This window comes from Marmota flaviventris, chromosome 10 (assembly GCF_047511675.1).
Source record: "Marmota flaviventris isolate mMarFla1 chromosome 10, mMarFla1.hap1, whole genome shotgun sequence".
Classification (NCBI taxonomy): domain Eukaryota; kingdom Metazoa; phylum Chordata; class Mammalia; order Rodentia; family Sciuridae; genus Marmota; species Marmota flaviventris.
This window is the reverse complement of record NC_092507.1, coordinates 105,090,960-105,114,550: the sequence shown is the minus strand read 5'-3', so window position 1 is coordinate 105,114,550 and position 23,591 is coordinate 105,090,960. Positions and strand designations below refer to the sequence as shown.

The following is a 23,591-nucleotide window of genomic DNA, read 5'->3' as shown; positions in this document are numbered from 1 at the left end:
GTTTAAAAACTCTTTAGTAATAATTGGATTCCTCTTTTCCTGTTATCTAAGTACTTCTATTCCTCTGGAATCTACTTCACTAGTAACTACAGTTGACTGATCCTTGAACAATGCCATGAGGTGCTGATCCTCAATCCCATGGCTGAAAATCCACATGTAACTTTTGACTACCCCAGAACTACTAATAAGCCTGCTATTGACCAGAAGTCTTACCAATAACATGAATGGTAGATTAACACATATTTTTATGTTTTATATATATATTACATAGGTGAAAAACATGCAAGGACCACAAGATATCACTTTTTCCTGCTATATGCAGTTTACAGGAGCGAGTGTTAGAGTGGAGACGATTAGCATCACTTAACATTTTAGGCAGATAATCAACTACACTTGAGCTCACCACAACTGCAACAGGAGACTGCTATGAAATTATTATAATAGTACAGTATGTACTACAATTAATTTCATGCAGTTATGATTTAATATTTCATGTTTATATTTCTCTTAACTGAATGGCATCATGTATAGTCTATATGTATAAATTATGAACTTTTTATAATAAATGTACATATATTTTATGGTAATAAATGCTAACAAACCATTATCTACATATATTTTATGCATCCATGACATACCTAATTTTTCTTAATTTTTTTCAATATTTCTAGGTTACATGGTTGATCAGTGAGTTTTTTCAAATTATTCAAAAAAAAAAAAAACAGTCCATTCAAGTGGACCCATGCAATTCAAACCCATGTTGCTCAAAGGTCAATTGTATTTGTTATTTCTATTTCTATCCACATAAACATTCTTACCTGATCATATTCTGAAGCACCAGGATAAAGAGGCCATCCCAGGAACAGCTCAGCTATTACACAGCCCAATGACCACATATCAATAGCTTCACAAAATGGTAATCCAAGAATAATTTCAGGGGCTCTAGCCAAAACAAAAATATCAGATAAAAAAGTAAACATTAATGGGAGAAATTAACTATGTTGACTAAATCCTGTTTTAGCATCAGCTAAAAATTCATTTATTTAATGAAACTAAAAACAACCAGTCAATTTAGAATTCAGAATTTTTTGAATCTTAGAAAGATAATACAGAACATAAACCATGTATTACATAATAATCCCAATGGGCAGAGCAATGCCCCATAATCAAACACACTGATATTTCTGCAACAAAACCAAGAACAGGCATACGAAGCTAGCCAAATGAAGACTTTATTTTATTTATTTTTTTTTATTTATTTATCCATTCATTCGTTCATTCATTTATTTATTTATTTTTGGTGCCAGGGACTGAACCCAGGAGCATTTAACCACTGAGTCACATCCCTATCCCTTTTTATTTTGAGACAAGGTCTCGTCAAGTTCCTAGGGCCTTGGTAAGCTGCTGAGGCTGGCTTTGAACTTCCGATCCTCCTGCTTCAGTCTCCTAAGCCACTGGGAGTACAGACATGTGCCACTGTGCCCAGCTAAACAAAGGCTTTAAATAGCTCCACAATGGTTTAAGTTAGGTCTTGACAATAAATAAATTGTTTATAACAAACTTGGGGAGCATTTTCAATTTTTGAGAGCTTTCTGAAGGTTGGAATCATAAAGAAGCATAATTTTTTCTTTTTATTATTAAACCTTTTTAATTATTAAAAAAAATCAAGTAAACGTCCTGGTCAATAATTACACCTTTGTGACAAAAAAATTTTTCTGAGAAGATATGGTGGTTGTCAGTTCACTCTAGAGCCAGCCGATCAGGGACTGAAACCTAGCTCCATCATTTAACAGCTACGGTAGACACAACACTAAATCTCTGTGCCACAGATTCCTTGTCTATAAAATGAATTAAGAGTATCTATCACACAGTGTTGCTGTGACATTTAAATAAATACATTCAAGTTCTTGGATGAGTATCTGGCACATGACAAGCGCTAGGTGTTATATATAATAATAATTACTGTTATCATTATTTTAAAACTTTGAACTCTTTTTTGTGCTTGTAGAAAAAAATCATTTCTATTAATACTCACATAAGAAACATAACCATCGGGAACCTTAAAGAGAAGAACAAAGTAATTCATAAACTAAGAGTTTTATATATATGAACACATCTAAAATATAAGTGTTACCCCATTTATAGAGGATGAAACTAAAGTAAAGAAAGATTAAGTAATTTGCCCAAAATCACAATAAATAACAGAGCAGTCTGTCTGGCTCCAAAATTAATATAACATCCTATCTTTCAATGAATAAAAGTTACAAACATAACCATCTACATAAATCTATTTGGCATGGTGGTATACATGAGTGTTTCTGGCTAAAATTAAGAGGAAAGAGTGGGTTCAAAAAAGGAATGGTACGGTCTGGGGTAATAATTGAGTGGTAGCAGACATAATGCCTTGGGTTTGATTCCCAAATATCTGCCCCCCTCCAAAAAAAAGGTACAAGGGTGGGAAATAATAATAATAGGTAATACTACTACTAATAATAATAAATGACATATAGTGCTTACTATGTGCTATGCATTGTTCTAAGTTCTTTATAAATGTTGAATCACTTAATTCTTATAATAAATCCTAAAAAAAAAAATTGGCATTATTGTGTGTCACCAACTCTAGCTGGGATTATAGATGTTTGTCAACATCCTTTCTCAAAAAAAAAAAAAAAGAGCTGGGGATGTAGCTCAGTGGTATGGCACTTGCAGGCATGAGGCTCTGAGTTCAATCTCCAGTACTGCCAAAAAAAAAAAAGATTGTTCATGTTATAGGTAGCTAGAACCATGTATTACTGATGGAATTTCAGAGTTCTATTAAATTTCCAGCATTATGGCATATTTTTAAGATCACATAAAATTGAAGCATTAATAAAGTAGAGAGTAAGAGTACCCAGAAACAATACAAAAGCTTTTCTAAAATTGAAAAAGAACAAAACTTTCTACTGTCAGTGAGCAGAATCATTAATTTTCAAATTTATGACAGTGCCAAAAATAGCTGGCAAGGAGTGTGCAAATGGCTTTGTGCCAAAATTAAAAACTGGGCTTAGAACATTGAAAGCATCAACTGGAAAGCAGAATGATTTTGCCATTCTCATAATGCCAAGAAGACATTTTAAAGCCCAAAAGGTAAGTCACAAGGGAATGACCAGACCACCCAAACTTACTTCTTTAAAAAGGTAGCACATGATATATGATAACTGGTAATCCTGTAAATCTTAAAGTCTCAAGGAAATTAGAGGAAATACTAATTCCACTCCTAAAACCCCATTAAAACACACACCCACACACACACACACACACAACTGAAAACTGGCTGGAATCAGTTTTTTCATTTGGTCTCATCCTGCTTCTGTGACAAGAAGCAGTTACGGATTTTCAGCAAAAAACTCACTCAAAACAGCAACTATTCTCTTACAAACAGCCAAGTGTTAAAAATAAAGCCGCTCAGTCCAAGGGCTTTTTTCATCATTAGGGCCTAGAAATGTTAGACTGAGCTAACTCTGGGAAGCAAGAAGACTGAAGTTATCTTCTCCTTTACTGAACAGTAAAGCATCATTAGGAGTTTTGCCTCTAAGAAGGTAAGAACTGAATGTTTTAAACTCTGATTTCAGATTATAATTCTTGGAAATATTTTCACTACATCTTTTCCCTTGGCCTCCATTCTTTCTCAATCTGTCAAAATAGAGTCTACAGAGGGAATGGGAATATCATCAGTGAGAGCTTACATTAATGAGGCCCTAGGTTTAATCCCCAACACACACACACACAGTCTATGGACACTAAAACCCTGGTTCTACATCATCTATATAAGAAAGCTGAATTAGATAATGACTTTTCTAGGTGCCTTTCCAATTCTAACATCCTAACTGGGCAATTAAAAAGATTATCTACTCAAGCATAGAAAAAAGAAAGCTAAAAACAAAAACAAAGCAAAAAAAACTTGACAGCATTCACTTCAGTAGGAAAATGGCATTAACTGTGCTTCGAACACAGCAGTCTCTTCTTTGAAGATACATCCCATTCTCAAAACCAAACACTAAACATGTTCTAATTACTATTGCCAAGTGGAAGAAATAGCATCCCTGCCTTTTGGATTCCTAAATTCAAACTTCTTTGTATTGAAAAGTTCCTTCAAGATCATAAAGTTTTATTTCACTGGCACCCAGATCAAGCTGAGATTGGGATAGCTTAAGAGTTCAAATCATTTTCTGGTCATTTTCATGAATAGTCTTGTTACTTTTTCCCATTTCAGATGCATCAAATCTACTTACTTGCCAGGTCAGAGATGTTACATTAAGTCATACATCTGTGGCTTAGTTGAAACTGTAGTTTAACTGTTAGAGGAAATTAGGTTGTTGTTGGCTATACTTACGCTATTCTTGTCTTCTCTAGATTTTATCCTTCTATAAGTAACAAACAGCTTGAAACAGAGGCTAGTTAGTTTGTTCAAAATGGAAAAGCATTACACTGGGCATGGTGAAATCTCAGCAACTCACGAGGCTGAGGCAGGAGGATCACAAGTTCCTGACCAGTCTCAGCACTGTCTCAAGATAAAATTTTAAAAAAGAGTTGAGGATGCAGCTCGGTGATAGAGTGCCCCTGGTTCAATCCCCAATACCACAAATAAATAAATAAGAATAAAAAGCATTGAGCCTGTAAGTATGGCAAAGCTTTTTCCCTAAAACCCAACCCCAAAAGATGGCAGCTTTTCTTGGACATTTACATTGTATATTTACAGTGGGCCAGAGAATAAAGTACATTACTTCTACTGCCAGAATCATTTAGCCATGCCCATGGCCAACAGAAATAGCTCTATGGCAAATTTCTGTCTAATGAAAATCTTTTGGCATGTATTAGTAAGACAAAACAATGTAAAATTAAAAAGGAGGGTAAGAAAGAAGGCTATGTTTGGAGCCAGAATGATTTGCCAGCCAAAAAGATTTCACAGAGATTTTCTGAAAGAAAAGGTGAAGACTTAACAGATTCTATAATGGCAACAAAGCAACAACAAAAGAAGCTTAAGAGGACACAGTGATAATGAAGAAATGCCTGAGCTGCTATTCCATCTGCCTTAGGCTCATTATCCAATGTTACTGTTAAACAACACAATGCACATGTTAAATCCTAAACACAGTTAAGTCATGGATGGTTAACTTCAACATTAATTTATTATTACCAGTAATTAACCTGGTAATAAACAGAATGAACTCCTGTTTTTTAAGAGCTAAACTTAGTTCAACCTAAAATTATTTTTATGTCAAAGACCAAAATGCATGAGAAATACAGGAAACATTGTTAAGCTCAAACGACAGCTTAAATTAAAAGGATAAGTAAAGGGTTACAAAGATCAGCAACTTAATACTGAAAATAATTCAAATGAATTGCACATTAAACTAAATGAACCTCTTATACCCTCAAATCTTGTATATAGCCTTTAAGTGAAAATTCCATCAAAAATGATTTCATGAAATAATAATTCTCTTTGCTAGCATGCACAAGGACCTGAGTTCCATCCCTGGCACTGAAAAAAAAACTGCTGTTACCTGTCTTTAACAAGGCACACAAGTAGTTAAAGAACACCTGCAGGCATGGAGTAAAGATTGTGAAAGCTGATAACCCCTCATCCTTCAGCTGTGATCACCCTCTTATCTCCTTCAATACTCTGAAGGGGATGCTGAGCTGAACTTCACTTAGTGCCCCTATAGTGTTTTATATAGTTGTACCATATGTACGCAATACACAACAGTGATGGGATTGCTCAAAGGAGAGTATTAAAAGCAACTGTAGTTGGAATCTAAAACTTTTAAGGTATAAATAAGTGAAAGTGAAAATCTCAAAATGGGCCAAGGATGGGGCTGGAGTTGTGGTTTAGTGGTAGAGCGCTTGCCTAGCATGTGTGAGGCACTGGGTTCAATTCTCAGCACTGCATATAAATAAATGAATAAAATAAATGTCCAATAATGTTTAAAAAAATAGATTAAAAAAAATTAGCCAAGGTTGCCTTATGACAGCATGAAACCAGAAACCAAAGGCTCTCAGTTTCCTTACCTTGTCTCAAGTAAAAAATGGCATAGTTTTATAAAACTATAAAAATATTAAAATAAATAAGTATGGATAAAACATAATGTTAACATGTGAGAAACAGTTTGGTGGTTCCTCAGAAAGTTAAACCTAGAATTACCATATGACCCATTAATTTCACTCCAAGCTATGTACCTAAAAGAACTGAAAATAGGAACTTAATAGACTTGTACAGAAATGTTCACAGCAGCATTATTCACAATAATCAAAAGGTGGTAACAACCCAAGTGTCCATCATCAGATGAATGGATAAACACAATATGATATATACATACAATGGAGTATTATTTAGCCACAAAAAAGGAATAAAGTTAAGATTCATGCTACAGCATGGATTAACCTCAAAAACATTATTCTTACTGCTAAGTGGAATAAATGAGACACAAATGGACAAATATTGTATGATTCCATTTATATGTAGACTCTAGCCTTCTAGACAAATAGAAAATCAAATAGAGGTTACTGGGGGTAGGAAGAAGAAAGAATAGGGAGTTACTACTTAATGGTTACAGAGTTTGTTTTGGGTGACAAATAGTGTTGATGGTTTCATTTCTTTCTTTTTTTACAAAGCACTGTAACGTATTTAATAGATAGTGGTAATGATTACACAATACTGTGAATGTACTTCATACCCCAGTGAACAGTATCTGTTATAATCTGGATCTTACGTATCCAACAAAGGCTCGTGTGTTAAAGATTTTGTTCCCTGCTGATGGCACTACTGGGAGTTGGTAGGACCTTTAAGCGCAATCTAGTGGAAGTGAGGTCACTGAAAGCCTACCCTTGCAGGGATAATGGAACCTGGGTCCTCTGCTTTCTCCCTCGCCCCCTCTCTGCTTCCCAGTTAACATGAGGTGAACAATTAAGCTCTTATCACTATGATGTTCTGCCCTAGCACTGGCAAAGTGACCAGACCAAACAGCCTAAAACTGAACCCTCTACAACCATGAGACAAAATAAATCTTCTTTCTTTATAAGCTGTTTATCTTAGGTGTTCTGTCACATTACTGGAAAGTTATCTATCACAGTACGAAATAGCAAAAATAGTAAATATGTGAAATACAGATTTTACAATTTTAAAAAATTATGTAGATGGCATTTTTTTCTGAGTCTTTGTATGAGCAAAAATATTCTTCTGTTATTTTCACACAAACAAAATTCTTAGTTCAGTATATTTCCTCAGCTAAAGGCATTTGTCATGTTGGATATATTCCCTTATAAATATATTTTGTAGTTATCTATTTTTTGTTGATTGTTTGAACTGTTTCATTTGTTTCTTTCTTTTTCTTTTTTTGGTAGTGATGAGGTTCAAATCCAGTGCCTCGTCATTCTAGACAAGTGGTATATACCACTGAGTGACACTTCCAGCCCATTTCATTTCTTTATTGAATGCCTACATGATCTGTATTTGATGCATGACTACATATCAGACTCCTTAAAATTAATAAGTAAATAAAGGAGGTGCTAAGAAATAAAAGCACATTTAAAAAGAGCTTTGATTATGGTATAGACAAAATTTATGTACTGTCCCAATAATTACTATACATTAAAAAGGTAGCTACATTAGAGCTATCAAATCTAGAAATATGAATCACTAAAGTATAAGTTACTGCATATAAATAAATTAAATAAATGTCCAATAATGTTTTAAAAAATAGATTAAAAAAAATTAGCCAAGGCTATTCTAGGATAACCAAATAAGTTCCAAGTATTATAGATATTGTTACAAGACAAAGAGACCATAACAATCACCTAATCTAATTCTCACTGTTACAGAAGAAAAAAATAGAAAAGAATAAAATGCTGCTAGAGTTAAACCTGGAGTTATTCCCAAGGCATTTTATCTGCCAAGATATGAGTTTGGAAAAAATAGCAGCATATGCTGAAATTCATCACAAATAAGTAAGTATCCAAGACTTCTTAAAATAGGAAAATTAGATATAATGGTAGTAAAGACCAGATGTTAGTATAATTCAGCTAGTAACCTTCTGAATCAGACTGAGTTAATTTTTCTAGTGCTAAAAAAAATTTCAGAAAGATAACATTACATAGAAGAATGCCACATACATATGTAATGAACTAAAACATATCTTATTTCTACTATTCACTGTTAAAAGTTGTCTGTAATAAAATGTTAAATATAAGGACAGCTCTCTAGCCTAACATATAATTTTCAATATTTTCTACTTGCCTGTAGTAACGTGACTGTAGGTAGGTTGAACACACAGCTTTGGAAACGTGACTAGCAGAACCAAAGTCAATGACCTTCACTCGGTAGGGTTGGCGAACTGGATCGACAAGCATTATGTTTTCAGGCTTAAGGTCAGCGTGAATCAGACCAAGACTCTTGAGCTTCATCAGGGCTGTGGCCACCTGCTGCAAGATTGGTCTGATGTACTTGAGTGGCAGTGGGCTAAACTTGTTCTGCTTCAGAAAATCGTATAAGTTCTGCTCCAACATCTCAAACACAAGGCAGGTATGGTTCTTATGCTGAAAGCACTCATAAGAACGGACAAAATTATACTCATCTGCATTTTCACTGCTTAGGCGAGAAAGGATGCTCACTTCAATCTGTCCTTGTCTGGCATAGGAGGGGTGGTTCTTTAAGATTTTAATAGCCACAATTTCCTTGGTGCTCCGCTTCCAGCACTTAGCCACCTGTCCAAATGTCCCCCGGCCTAGGAACTCCAAGACTTCATAGCTATTGGTCATAGAGCAAAGGATTTCATGCTGGACCAGCTGATAATCCCCTTCTCCGCTAGAACTGCTACTCTTTGTGGTCACAGTGGTGGTTGTGGCAGCAGCACCCACCACAGTTCTGTTTTGCAGCATGAGAGGGGGATGTTCTTCTATGATCTGCACGCTACCGTTGCTGTCAACTTCCTCACTTTTTCTTTTCAATCCACATTTTTGATATGGCTCAAGCAAAGAAACGTTGCTTCTGTGAGTCAGGGTCTGGCTGTTCTGGAAGGTTGATGTAGCTGCACTGCCAGAGCTATCAGCTGCTGTTACAACAATATGCTCCACTGCAGGAGCCGGAAGGAGGAGACCCTGGTCGTAAGCAGGAATATTGAAATTTGCTACCTGGTGAGAGGAGTTGGCTTGCCCTTGTGTAGCTGGGAGGGTTTTGCTGTGGGTATAATATTTGTCGTTGCTGCTCTGTCCTGAAACATCCCAGCCAGAGGGCTCTATTTTCAGTTTCTTCGCACTGCAGAAGGCACTCGACGACACTGATGGGGGGGAAAACACCTGCAGCTGTGATGCCATACCTACATGGGGAGAAAATGAGAATTAGACCACAAGTCTTAGCAACAGCTTATATGAAAACACTTTAGTTGATAAAAGAAACATGATGCAATAACGTTCCCCTTTTCAAAGCTAATTAACCTACATTCACAGAAATAGTGTCCAGAATGTACCAAAGTGAAAACTTGGTACATTCACTCTGTGCAGGTCATACATACAATGTTTGAAAGAAGAAAGAAAAAAATAATGTTCATCTCTGTCTACTACATTTGAAAAGGAACACTGAAAAACTGACCAGAAGAAGTAACCAGGTTGATGACATGGTTAGACAGTATCTTTTGATGATTAAGGAAAATTAATCTTAGGAAAATACAGGGAGAGGAAAAGAGAACAAACAGATCAGCTGTCCTGAGTATCCCACAGATACCTCAAACACAATAAGCCCAAGGACTAAGCCAAATTTTGTTGTTGTTGTTGATGTTTGTTTGTTTTTTCAGGAAAAAAAAAAAAAGGCTAATAATATTTGACATAGCATACAAGCCATTTCATATTTATCTGCTCCTTCCTCAAACATCAGAGACCCTGGAATTCTATTTTAATACAACTTTTTTTTTAATTTAGTTTTTAGTTTTAGGTGGACATGATATCTTTATTTTATTTTTATTTGGTGCTGAGGATCAAACCCAGTGCCTCATGCATGCTAGGAGAGCACTCTACCACTGAGCCACAATCCCAGCCCCTTAACACCCCTTCTTTTGCTCCACTTTCCCCTTTCCAATAAATACTAGCCAGAATTAGTCATCTACAAAAGACTCTACTATCTCTATTTCTAATCCAGACCTCTCCTGAACTCCAATCCATAATATCCAAATGCCCACTTGATACTGTAATTTAGTTATTTTACAAACACCTGAAATTCAACATGTCCAAAATTAAACTTATGAGCCTCCACCCCATCCCCAGTTTTCTATCTCAATTATGAGATGACACAGCATACCCCAACACCTCAAGCCAAAAATCAGGGAGGCCGTGAGCTTCAGTATCCCAATCCATAAAACAGTAATAACAATAGCTACCTCATTATTGTTCTGAGAATCAAATGACTAAATACATGTAAAGTGGTAGTGCCTAGCACGTGTTTAATTATTATCATCCTGTCTCATTCCTCTCCCTATCCTCCACATATAATCTATATCGTATCAATTCTCCCTCTTAAGTATATTTCAAATCAGCCATTTTTCTCTCCCTTATTGGCACCATTCTAGTTCAAACTGCCAATAGTCACCAAATTAATTGCCTTAAAGCCACTTGGGATCTTTGCTTTTAAACAATGCAAGTCAGTTAACTATTCTTTCTTCTTGACCATCCTTCTCCCCTCCCCCAAGTTTTCCATTTCCTTGGGCATAAAGTTTTAAATTTCAACCTGCCTTAACTAGCTCTCCAAAATTTGCTTGCTGTCTTCCAACATCTGTCCACTTTGATTCTTCCACTCTAGCCACACTTTCCACTCTAGCCCTTCTTTTCTTGCAAGAGTACTTCATAGTCTCTGAACTCCAGGCCTTCTAATGCATTGAAGACTTTCTTCTGGGAATACTGTTCCCTGACATCCCACCACCACAGTACTGGGGGGATTGAACCCAGGGACACCCTATCTCTGAGCTACAACCCCAGCCCTTTTTATTTTGAGACAGTGTCTCAGTAAATTGCCCAGGCTAGCCTTGATCTTGCAATCCTCCTGCTTCAGTCTCCTGAGTCACTGAGGTTATAGGCATGGGGCCACCACATCCATGGCTGTTCCCTGACACCTGTCACAAACATACAAACACTCCCCACAATCATCCCACCACCACCATGCATTCCCATGGCACCCTGTTCTTTCCTTATAACTTGAACATATTTATTTAAGGCCATATTTCCAGTCACAATATAAATTCCATGCAGACAGGTACTGTCTGTTTTGTTCTTCACTTGTATCACCAGAGCTCATCATAGACTATTAACATTTAATATCTGTTGGATGAAAGATCCAACTCCTGCCTATTAACTTCACATCCTCTACAACTCCCTACCACGCACATGCTAAACTGCAGTTATTTTCAATCGCTTAAGTTAGATTTGGTTTTTGTTGTTGTTGATGTCTTTAAATCATCTTCCCTCTTATCTGCATGCATCATTCTTAAAATATGGAAGAAGTCCCCACTCCCATACATATAAGTTTTACTAGTCATGAGAGAATATACACAGACAATTAGGGAAAAAAGAAAAAGAAAACATGACAAAGAATATTACAGAACATCAAAAAGCAATGTGTAATAGCTAAGCTGTGGAAACAGTTTAGATGGCCTCCAATAGATGATTGGATAAGAAACTGTGATATATATACACAATGGAATACTACTCAGCCTTAAATAAGAATGAAATTATGGCATTCACAGGTAAATGGATGGAATTAAGAGAATATCGTGCTAAGCAAAGTAAGCCAATCCCCCAAAAAACCAAAGGCCAAATGTTTTCTCTGATAAGTGGATGCTAATCCACAATCAGCAGGAGGCAAGGGAAGAAGGGAGGAACTTTGGATTGAGCAGAGGGGAGAAGGAGTGTCGGGGGAGGCAGTAAAATGATATGGACATTATTACTCCTACATACGGGTATGAATGCATGAATGGTGTAACTCTACATCATGTACAACCAGAGAAATAAAGAGTTGTGCTCCATTTGTGTAAAAAAATAAAGGACTGGGGATATAGCTCAGTTGGTAGAGTGCCTTGCATGCAGAAGGCCCTAGGTTCAAACCCCAGCACTACACAAAAAAATAAATAAAATAAAAATTATTAAAAAAAAATACAATGTGTAGCTGGGCATGGTGGCACATACCTATAATCCCAGCATCTGGGGAGGCTGAGGCAGGAAGATCATGAGTTCAAAGCCAGCTTCAGCAAAAGTGAGGTGCTAAGCAACTCAGTAAGACCCTGTCTCTAAATAAAATACAAAATAGAGCTGGATTTGGCTCAGTGGTCGAGTGCCCCTGAGTTCAATATTCAGTACAAAAAAAAAGTAACGTGTCCATTTCCTTGTGACTGACTACAATTAAGAACTATCTGTACCAGACTAGTCAGCTGGAAAAAAGAACATATCTTCAACCTTCAATTTCTAAAATGTGGGTTGGATTTACTTTAAGCGAGAGTTTCCATAATTTATACAAACACTGAAGAGGAAAAAAAGTATAAATTAAAAGCTAAGGTCAGTGCAATTTTACTACAGGGTTACAAATACACAAACCATTCTGTTCTACCTCCATCACTGACATAATACCAAATTTAAAAGAAGTGTGAAACCAAGTAGCTCCTTTACAAAATTTACATATGAAAATACATGCAAGACACATACATCTATAATTCCAGTAACTCAGAAGGCTGAGGCAGGAGGTCACAAGTTTAAAGGCAGCATCAGCAACTTAGTGGGACCCTGACTCAAAAATAAAAAAGGACTGGGGTAAAGCACCCATAGGTTGAATCCCCAGTACCACAAATAGATAGATAATATGCTAAAGCATTTCTTGTCATCAGAAAATGGAACCAGAACAAATTCACTTTCCTTATCTGTTGAGCTGCTAATTTTAACAATGCATCAAAAAAACATGAAAATAACCTTCATGTCATTAAAAGTATTTAGTGAAATACTTTTTAAAAAAATATTTATTTTTTAGTTGTAGTTGGACACAAAACCTTTTTTATTTATTTATTTTTATGTGGTGCTGAGGATTGAACTAAGAGCCTCACACGTGCTAGGAAAGCACTCTACCGCTGAGCTACAACCTCAGCCCTTAGTGAAATAATTTTAATGAATACAAAATTTGCCCTCTGCAGCAACTGTCTAGGAATAGGGGTCATAATTATATAGCAATATTTTATTTTCAGTAGTATAATAACACTGAAAAGACCTCATGAAATATAACATTTTTAAAACATGCTCATAATTTGATAGTCTTTGAAAATATCACATTACCAGAGTAATGTTGCTGCTAACTTTTTATCCAATAAAATAAGAGAGACTGATGACTTGGTATCTTCATACTGAACACTGCAGAAAGACAAATTCTAGGACATTTTTCTATACAAATGAGTAGAATTCTTATTCTGAAAGACAAGTGTAATCTACCCAAAGGAAAAAGAACAACCCAGAATTTCACTGGCCTTCCCTCAGCAAGGGTATGCTATATGAAAATCAGTACACATCTCACCATCAAGGACTCTCTTAAAATGTGGCTGACACTCATTCCGACCTCAGCTAGCACAAGGTGAGAAGAAAACACAGAATCAAAGTGGCCTAGAAAAATCAACAGAGTCTTATTTATATTCCACTCTGAAATTAAGGTTAAAACAGCAATTTCTAGACTCAGGATAAAGTATATGTTCCACAATACATCTTCCCAATAGAAAGGCAATTTTCTTCCTAGGCAAAGACCTCCCAAACAAAAATGTGGGATAGAATTAAAATCTGTGGAAATTTTACTATGTACACAACTCTGTTAAGCAAATTACAAATATTTTCAACTCATAAAAGAATCCCCAATAAATATGTCATTTCTGATTTCCTGAAAATGTTGTACCTCTCTTTTCATTTAAAACTTCACACTCCAAGGACTTAACCAACTCAATATGACAAATTTGTCCAATGCATTAATCCCAAACTAGGACTGACAGGCAAAATGCTATTGGTACTTGTACTTACTACTAAAAATAAAACCGAGTCACGCTAGAATGCACAGCTTCCCAAAAGAGTCAAATTCACAGCTTCCCCATTCCTGGCATGGTCACATCTATTAAACATCATTTATTGGGATGTACTATAAGTACTATAGGCAAACTGATAAGAATTCAAAATAACCCTGAATGAAAAAGTTGGGCATAACAACCAAGTTAATAATTTTTCAATGTTTTGTCCTTAATCCTCAATAGCTTCCATCTTTTCCCCAACACACCTACAACAAATTCCTGCTGCTTTTGCTCAGTATCATCTTGGTCTCTTTGACACAATTTAATAATTAGTGACCTACATAATTTTAAATCAGTATTATATACTGATTTCTTCCTCTAGCACTTGTCCTTGGCTGACATGTACACGTATGTGTGTATTCTCCAGCACACACTCTGATAATACATGGTCTTATAAGGCAAATAAGAGTATGTATTTTGTAAAACACAAAACGTTTGGGAAGAAAATTCTTTCACTAGAACACCTAAATCTCTCTCTACTTCACTCAGTTATATCCACCACTCCTAGGGCACAATTCTGGACTACTTTTAAACAATCCAACTGGTCTCTCCTTAATTGTACCTTCAAGCCACCTTTCTAAGCTCCCCTCTTGGATTTATTCTTCACCTAAGTTTTTAAAAGTGCACATCTCGAGAAAAATGCATTCTGTCCCCCATATAAAACTTTAGGATAAAGCCTCAAAGCTCTATAATTTGTGCTACCAGGTCTTTCATGACTTGGACCTTGTTTCATCTACTTTACCCCAGGCACTCTCTTTCAGTTGTACTGTTTCTCTGGTTCCTAGAGTAGGCCTTGCTTTCTCCTGTCCTAGTTCCTTCATACATAATGTTCCCTTTGTGAACTTCATTTCCCCTCTGAGCCTTTTCCTAACTTGTATTTATCTTTCCAGTCTCTACTTAAAGCTCACTTCTATAGTGTGGCAGAAGCTGTTTGATTAAAATCTACCCTCCCCTTCATCCCAAGATGGACTACATTTACCAGTCCTTCTCACCAATGGAAAGTGACAAATGAGTGAGCTTTTCATATAGTTCCCTATCTACCAGCAGAACCCATGGAGACCAAGCTTTCACTAAGAGATGACACCCAAGGAAAGACGGATCAAACAAGATAGAAGGAACATGTGTCCTGAATGGTCATGTATAGCTGAGCTTACTGCCAACCTACAATAATCATTTTGACTTATAACACTTATAACACTTCAAGCTGTTATGAAAGGAGGAACTATTTTCCTTCAGCTCGATTACTATTTAGATAGTCTTAGGCTGACAAATACACTCAGAAAAGACTTCCCAAGGGTCATCTCATATTAGTTTAGTTTCCTGGTAAAGTCTCCTAAAACACCCTCTATCACTCCTTTCTAAGCTTCCCTCTTGGATTTATTCTTCACCAAAGTTTTTAAAAGTGCACATCTCGAGAAAAATGCATTCTGTCCCCCATATAAAACTTTAGGATAAAATCCCAAAGCTTACACTTAACTATTTCATTTACACTTATACTTAACTATTTCATTTATTCCTTAAAACTTATTGAGGACCTACTGTCTGTCAGGGACTGTTCTAGAGACAGGAGATAACAGTGGTATTCAAGATAGACAAGATCCCTTATCTTTTAGAGTTTACATTCTACTGGGGAGACAGACAGACAGACAGACAGACACACACACACCTTATCTTTTAGAGTTTACATTCTACTGGGGAGACAGACAGACACACACACACACATACTCTCTCTCTCTCTCTCTCTCTCTCTCTCTCTCTCTCTCTCTCTCCAAGAAAACAACAACTACCGATAAGTGCTATGAGGAAAACAAAAACAATGATGTGATGGAGATAGTGGTCAAGAAAGGCCTTGTTGTGGTGGAAGCACTTAAGCTGAGACTTCACTGACAAGGAGAAAGAAAAAATGTAATGCAAAGATAGACACATCCTTGGCCCTTTTGAAGAAGAGGTAATTGTAAAGGGAACAGAACAATGGAGGAAATAGTAGAAACAGGACCCAACAAGGCAGGCAGGGACCAGACCACATGATAACTCATAGGCCAATCTATATTTAAGTATGACCATTTGTAATTATTTATTCAAAACCTGACTTCCCATCTAAACTGGAAGTTCTAGAAGGACAGTCCTCAATAGTACAGCAGTGGTGTGTCATAGTCGTTTCCCCTTTTCTTTCTTTCTTTTTTAAATTATCACCAGCATCTATCACAGTGGCTGTCATATAGCATATGCCAAATATTGGCTAGAATAAATGACTGTAAAACAGATCACATTACTTCCCCACATATATAATGTAAAAAGAGCTCAGAAGTCATTCCAACTAAATTAAAGAAACACATGATAAATCTGGGGGCCGGCCTCATCATTTAGTGAAGTCCTAAGCAAGAGAGCAAGACCCTGCTCAAAAATAAAAAAATTAAAAAATAAAATTAAGGGCTGGGGATGTGGCTCAGTGGTAACGTGCCCTGGATTCAATTGCCAGTACAAAAAAAGAGAAAAGAGAAATATATAAGATAGAAATTAGTCTTATCTGCAAGATAATATATATATTAGTGTTCTAAATACAATAATACTAAAGAAAAAAGTAATCTGGAAATCCTATGAACACTATTTGAATCAAAGTCTCCCACTCCTTTTCCTCTAGTACTTCCTTCCTTCATGTGGAACTGTATGACAAGTCACTTCCCCAACCGGTATTGCAAAAAATAGGGTGTGGACAAAGGTGGTGGTAGTTGCCAGCAGAGTATACAATTCTATGTAACTTCAGCCATCTAAATCAATTTTTAATGTTTAGGTAAACTGCTTTCTAGGCAGGATTTTTTCCCCTAAATTTCAATAGTTCACTTATATTCATTGGTAATGACAAATCTATAGCAACAAAACAAAAGAAAAATAGGTGCTTTGTGTTAATAATAAGGTAATATTTTAGTATGTGTAAAAGATAGTCTACAAAATCTATACAGTTTAGAATAAAAAAACATGAGGAGTTTCCAACATAAGAAAAAGGCCAAATCAACAAAGCAGAGATCAATATGAAACACACATAATGCTTAAGAAAAGACCCTGTTTGGATCAGCCAGCAAAGGTGGAAGGAAAACAGTTACCATGTTTGGCAGATGGGAGGTAGAAGAATGAGGCCAAGCCCTGTGGCAACTGCCTGTAATCCCAGCTACCCAGGAGGCTAAGGCACAAGGATTGCAAGTTCTAGGACATCCTGCGCAAATTAGGGAGACCCTGTCTCAAAATAAAAAATGAAAAGGGTGGGGTTATAACTCAGAGGTACAGTATCCCTAGGTTCAATTCCCAGTATGGGGCGGGGGGGGGGGGGGGGGCGGGGATGAGATGACTTTTGCCAGTATACCAAGGGATGTAAAAAAAAATGTCAGACATGGTGGCTCACACATGTAATACCAGCAACATGAGAAGCTGAGGCAGGAGGATCACAAGGTTCAAGAACAGCCTCAGCAACCTAGAGAGACCCTGCCTCAAAAATAAAGAGCCAAGCACCACCATGCGTGCCTATAATTCCAGTGACTTAGAAGATTGAGACAGGAGGATCACAATTTCAATTCCAGCCTCAGCAACTCAGTGAGGACCCAAGGAACTTAGCAAGACCCTGTCTCAAAATTTTTTAAAAAGGTGAAGAGATGGCCCCACTGGGAATGTGGCTCAGTGGTAAAGCACCACTAGGTTCAATTTCAGTACCAAAAAAGTTTAAAAATTAAAAAAGAAAAATGAAAGATTGTATAGAGTAAGATGTGCTTGATTAGAAGACACTGGCAAAAAAAAAAAAAAAGTACAGGATTTTTATAGCTAAAAGGGACCTTAAAAGATCTGTTCTAAAATCCTCTAATTCCAAGATGGAAAAAAGGAGACTCAAAAAAGCCAAAAAAGTTTTACACAAAGCTAATGAGGAGCAATGCTGGCAAAGAATTCAGGTCTTCTGATTCTTTTTCATTAAGCATGCTGGGAAAGCACAGTACCAGGTGCCCTTAAAGAATCCAAAAGAAATACAACCAAGTTTCTCTACCTTCAATAACCTTGGAATGTTGCTGAGTTGATAAGACACACTGAAGAAAGGAAAGAAAGAAAGAAAATACATAAAGAATGTTAATCTTTTAAGTGCCAAATTACGTACTATACAAATATATTAGGCATCTAGGAACTGGATTTCAACAACTAAAGGAAGATTAGGGACAACACCAAAAAGAAACCAAGCCAGGCATAGTGGCACAAGCCTGCAGTCCCAGTTATTTGGGAGGCTCAGGCAGAAAGATCACTTGTAGCCAGAAGTTTGAGGTCAGCCTGGTCAACACAGCAAGACCCTGTCTTCCTTAAAATAAACAAACAGATGGAACCACAAGGCAAATCAGTGATAGCTTAAGTGGTAGTTGAAGCAAAACAATCTTGATAACTGGTGTTGGAAGGGAATGAAATATAAGGGAAGAAATTGAAGAGGAATTAATAGAAAGATTAAAAAAAATAGACTGCTGTCATTAAAATGAAAATGAAAACAAAGGGCAGATGGCAAATCAAGCAGCTTATGTTTACAAAATTACTTCAAATTATAATACATAACTAACAAGCTGCACAAGTTCTAAGTGTAAGAAGTTCACAAAGCAGGTTTTGGCTCACTGATTTCTACCAATAAACCACTGATGGAGCTGTGCTTATAAAAACAAAAACACAGAATGAAAGAATTCTATTTTCCAGACAATTGTGAACTTTGACATTTCTCTTCTTTTTTTTTTTTTAAGAAAGTTCTGGTTTGGTTTAAACGTTGTTACTAATCAACATACTCTAAAATCCATAAAACTACAATGTGCAGAGATGGACAGACTGTCCCTGAAGATGAAACCAGCAAAAGACCTACTTGTCAACCAGAGCCAGTATATTTATAAGATCTCATTCACCATTTCACTCCTCAGATCGTTTATGGGCTTGGCTGCCTCCAGTTTCAACCACAAGTACTTTACCAAAATATCCTTCAAGCCAAGAACACTATCTTAAAGTCAGTGACTACGTTCATCTTGCCCAGTAGTATAACATAAAACCCTGAGATATACTGCATGCAAAGATCCAAAATTACCAGCTGAGTAACAATGATTAGGTGAAATGATTTGTTAGTAGATGTTTTAATGTTTTACAGAAAGCTTTAGGCTTCTATATGAAAAAAAGCTGGTAATGGTTTGCATTCTCTATAATCTTACACACACACACACACACACAAAGTCTTACAGGCCAGGAATCAAAAATAGCTTTACACAAACAAGAGCAAAATTGTAGGTTTTGGTGAGGGCATCAGCCACTTAATTTAGCCCCACTTCATCTAAAGCAGGAAGCCACACTGCTGTTTCCATCAGAGTTACTAAGAAACAAATAAGATAAAGAACAGATTGAGGCGGAAGAATCTGTAGGTAAAACTAATATTTTGATGCAATTCCTGAGAATTCTCAGTGTCATTAACCGACAAGAAAAAACATCCAGGACTACCTTAAAATTCGCCTATCTAGAACTGAATCGGTTAAGTAGAGAAAAGACTTATTGGAGCTTGGGATTGTTTTTTCTCCCTTCCCCTTTTCAGCCCCCTCCCCAAACAGGAAGGAACGCGCGCCCAGCATAAACACAGGCCATTGCTCAAGGTTCGTCACCACAACAAACTGGAGGTTAGACGCTCCTGGAGACCGAGCCTTAGGTCTGGGTTGCTAGGCACAAAAAGGGACTCTTCCCCACAAACCTGTGAATAGTGTGGACCTTACCCAAGAGTTTTAGTGGTCTCCTTTTTCCGTTTTCTTTTTTTTTTAAACAAAGCTTTGAAAGTGGCGACAGGCAAGCAGCAAAAGTTTCTCTCTGAGCCAGACCTCTAGCCTTGCACACACACACATCAGGAGGGCTGTTCCCACGTCGTCTCCACCATCATTACAAATTACAAACGTAGCGATTACAGAACATAAGCGGAGAGGACAGAAAAGCTTCCACACCCACCCTCCCACCCCCACTGTCTTCTCCAGAAACCGCTTCCTGGTCCCAAAAACACAAATAACCCCTAACCACCGCGATAAGCAGAGCTGGGAAATATACACGCACAAGTCACACACTGGGAACCTGCCACAACAGCCGGGGAGGGGGAAAAGAACCGGCCGGGCGAGGAGATGCAAGGCGTCCCCCTGTCACTTGAGGACAACAACACGCCTAGAGGAGAAGTGGCAGGAGGCAGGGGGAGTTGCCCCGCCAACAAGCCCGCAGTAGCCCACTTTCCCGCGAACGCAATCCCGTTCCGTGACGGCGAGCTGCCGGGCCGCAGGACGCGGTGCCCGATGCCAGACGGGGGCGACTGAGGGAGGCGCCCCCCGCAGGCCGGGCGCCCAAGCAGAGCCCGCGGCCGGCCGAGCCCGCCTCGGGGTGCGGATGGGAGGTCGCTCCCCACCGAGGCCCCCTCCCGCCCGGCCTGACTCACCGCCGGTGTGTCTGGTTCTCAGCCGCGAGCTGGGGCTACCGTGAGGAGGCGGCGGAGGAGACGAGATCCGGGGCCCCGCCGCCGGGTCATCATACCCCCCGCGCGAGCCGGCTCGGGCCCCGGCCCCCGCCCCCGCCCCCCGGAGCCGTCCCTGCGCCCGTCCCGCGGGGGGAGCCTCTCCAGCCTCCCGCCCGCTCCGCCACCCGGCCCCTTCCCGCCGCCGCCGCCGCCGCCTCAGCCCTGCGCGCTCCCGCCTCGGCCTCCCGCTGCCGTCCGGGGCCACAGCCGGGCCCCTCACTCCGCAGCCGCCGTTGTCGCCAGACCCGACGAGCGGAGCCCCGAGCGACCGCCCCTATCTGGCCAGCCCCGCCTCGCCGGAACCATCCACCCGCCTGGCGCCATGACACCTACTGAGGCGGAAGTGCGAAGGAGCCCGCGGACTAGGACGACCGCATAGTACTGATGGCGGCGGGAAAGGGTACACCTCCGTGGGGAGCCAGCTTGGCCGAGTGCGGGGGTCGCACCCTCCGCACCACAGGCTCCGAGTGGTTTACAGGTGGCGGTAGGGGATCCAACTGTAAAATGTCATCCCAGCCAGTGTGACATCACCGTAGTTTAGAGTATACCCCAGAGATTGGGCAGCTCGCAGAGAGGCAGTGTCTACCCGGGAAACCTTCCTGGGGTGAGGAATTACCTCCACTTAGGCTTTCGTGTTTCGTTACCTTGTAGAGACGCCCTAGCAGCATGACATCCATGTACTGGATGTGAAAGCCTTCAGGGACATCGGATGCCCTTTAGGGATCTGATTGCTACCTTTAGAATCTGTATTTGCATTAAGAAGTAAGATGAAATAGCTGTGCTCTAAACGCATCCTCTCAAAACGCGAATGAGCGAATGCCAACATCATAATTTTCTTGCCTCTACCAAAGGTAGTAAGGGTGTTCAGGAAACAATGCACTGGGCACAACGTTCTTGAGAAAGCGGGCACTGCTTGAAAACTAGCTTATCCTAATAGAAAGACAGTCTCCCAGCCTCAAGAGATTCTGGAGATGCACCTCCAGTTGTGTAAAATGCTGTGTGTGAATTGGGGAATATTTTAGGGAAACTAATATAATTCATTTGTTGCATCCCACAAATGCTAGAGGAACCAATGATCTGAACCCTAGAAAGTGATAGGAGCCGGGTGTGGTGGCACAAGCCTTGTAACCAGATACTCAGGACGCTTAGGCAGGAGGATTGCAAATTCAAATTCCAGGCCAGCCTGATCATTTTAGCGAGAATATGAAAGAGTCTGGACCCGTGGGTTGTGCATTTATGCAATCCCAACGACTGGGGAGGCTGAGGCAGGAGGATCCTAAGTTTCAGGCCAACCTCAGTAACTTAGTGAGACCTTCTGCAATTTAGTGAGACACTGTCTAAAAATAAAAATGACGGGAAAAACTGTCCAGAATCATGAATATTTGCATATACTCTTTGAGGAGGGAAACAGATGTGGCTGAAACAGGATTCTGCTATCCATTTCTATTTCTATCTCACTCATTATACATCCTAGATTTCCTTGAATCCCTATCTCCTCAAAAAAAGACAAAATTTTTGTAAAATGTTCTAGGGTCCCTTTTAAGGGAAGTAATTTGGGTTTCTCCCTGGCTAAACGACACTGGGAGCAGTTCCATTTTATTGGGAACAGGGAAGTTTATTTCCCTAGAGGACCAGGGTTAGCAAAAGTGTTCAATCCCACAGGGCAGTTTTGTTTGCTTATTTTCACAGAAACTTCCTTCTTACTGTTTAGAGAACATAAAGTCCCCACATCGGGCTGACCCTGGAAACATTAAGACATGAAGAGTGAGGGAGGGTGCCTGCCTGGTAAACCAGGAAAAAGGCAGAAACCTGAGGCTGGGGATGAACAGGTCCTGCTCCAAAAGCAAGCTTCAGGCACGCTATTTACCTTGCCTTGGTTCAACAGCTCTCATCTCCTACTCTCCCAAGTTATATCTCTTTCCTCTTTTCAAACATACCTCAAAATTTACCCTCAGGGGATCCTTTCCCGAATGACTCCCATGTTATCTTCATTCTGCATTGCCTGACAACTTAGATCATTTATTTATTTGTACCTTATTTACTTGTTGATCTCTGTTTTCAACTGTTCTCAATCTGTCTTATTATGCAGGCAGTTCGTTTTCTTATTTATTTATTTATGTGTTTATGGTACTGGGGATTGAACACAGAGGCATTCTACCACTAAAGTGCATCCCCAGCCTCTATTTTTTTATTAAGATAGGGTCTTGCTAAGTTGCCCAGACTGGCCTAAAATTTGCAATTCTCCTGTCTCATACAGGTGTGTGCCACTGGGACCCAGCAGGTAAGGAGTATCTTAAAATCTAGTACTTTCTTCTTTCTAATGTCATTCATTCATTCATCCAGCAAACTGCTTGTATGCCTGCTCTATAGAGCCAGACACTTCCCTAGACACTGGAGCCAAATGTAAGATGAATGGTCTTTTCCCTCAGGGAGCTTACAATCTAGTGAGGAAAAAAAATGAGTGAGAGTCAGAGAACATCATCAGAGAAGGTAATATTTGAATATGATATGGTTAAAAAAAACTTAACAATTTAGAGTCATTTGTCCATTCGACACCTATATATAGGGCATCTTCTGTGTGCCAGACACTGCATTAGAAATTAAAGGTGCAAAGAAGAAAAGGCAAGTTCTATGCCCTGGAGAAGCTTATGGTTCTATGGAGAAGGGTGTGAAATTAATAAGGTAGATTGAGTCCATTTTTGTTTTCTCCCTTTTTGAGGTGGCTGGAGATTGAACTCAGGACCTGTGCAATGTTAGGCATGTGCTCTACCAGAGCTACACCACCATCTCCTGTGTTGGTCTTTGAAAGGCAATGAAGAGCAATTAGAGGTTCAATCAGACAGGTAATAGGAGAGAACTGATACTGGTAAGGGCAGCTGGCTGGAGAAATGCAGCCTAATTAGAAAACAGGATGAGGGTTCAAACAAAGAACATGAAGATAATGGGCCAGAAATGTG

General features: G+C 38.9%; 1 protein-coding gene across 3 annotated transcripts in view; it reads right to left on the bottom strand.

Annotated features, from left to right (window-relative positions):
* Hipk1 (homeodomain interacting protein kinase 1) overlaps positions 1-23,591 on the bottom strand; it is an 80,198-nt gene that overhangs the window by 32,735 nt on the left and 23,872 nt on the right. Inside the window, exons 1-4 of one of the 3 annotated variants that reach the window (XM_071618218.1) lie at positions 20,557-20,700; positions 8,273-9,350; positions 2,036-2,059; positions 819-942 (exon numbers count right to left, since the gene is read on the bottom strand). In XM_071618218.1, coding sequence (XP_071474319.1) covers positions 819-942; positions 2,036-2,059; positions 8,273-9,348 — 1,224 coding nt within the window. In that variant the 5' untranslated portion in view covers positions 9,349-9,350; positions 20,557-20,700. Of the gene's footprint in view, positions 1-818; positions 943-2,035; positions 2,060-8,272; positions 9,351-20,556; positions 20,701-23,591 lie in introns of those variants that run through there. The other 2 variants (XM_071618216.1, XM_071618217.1) reach the window with 2 other exon arrangements.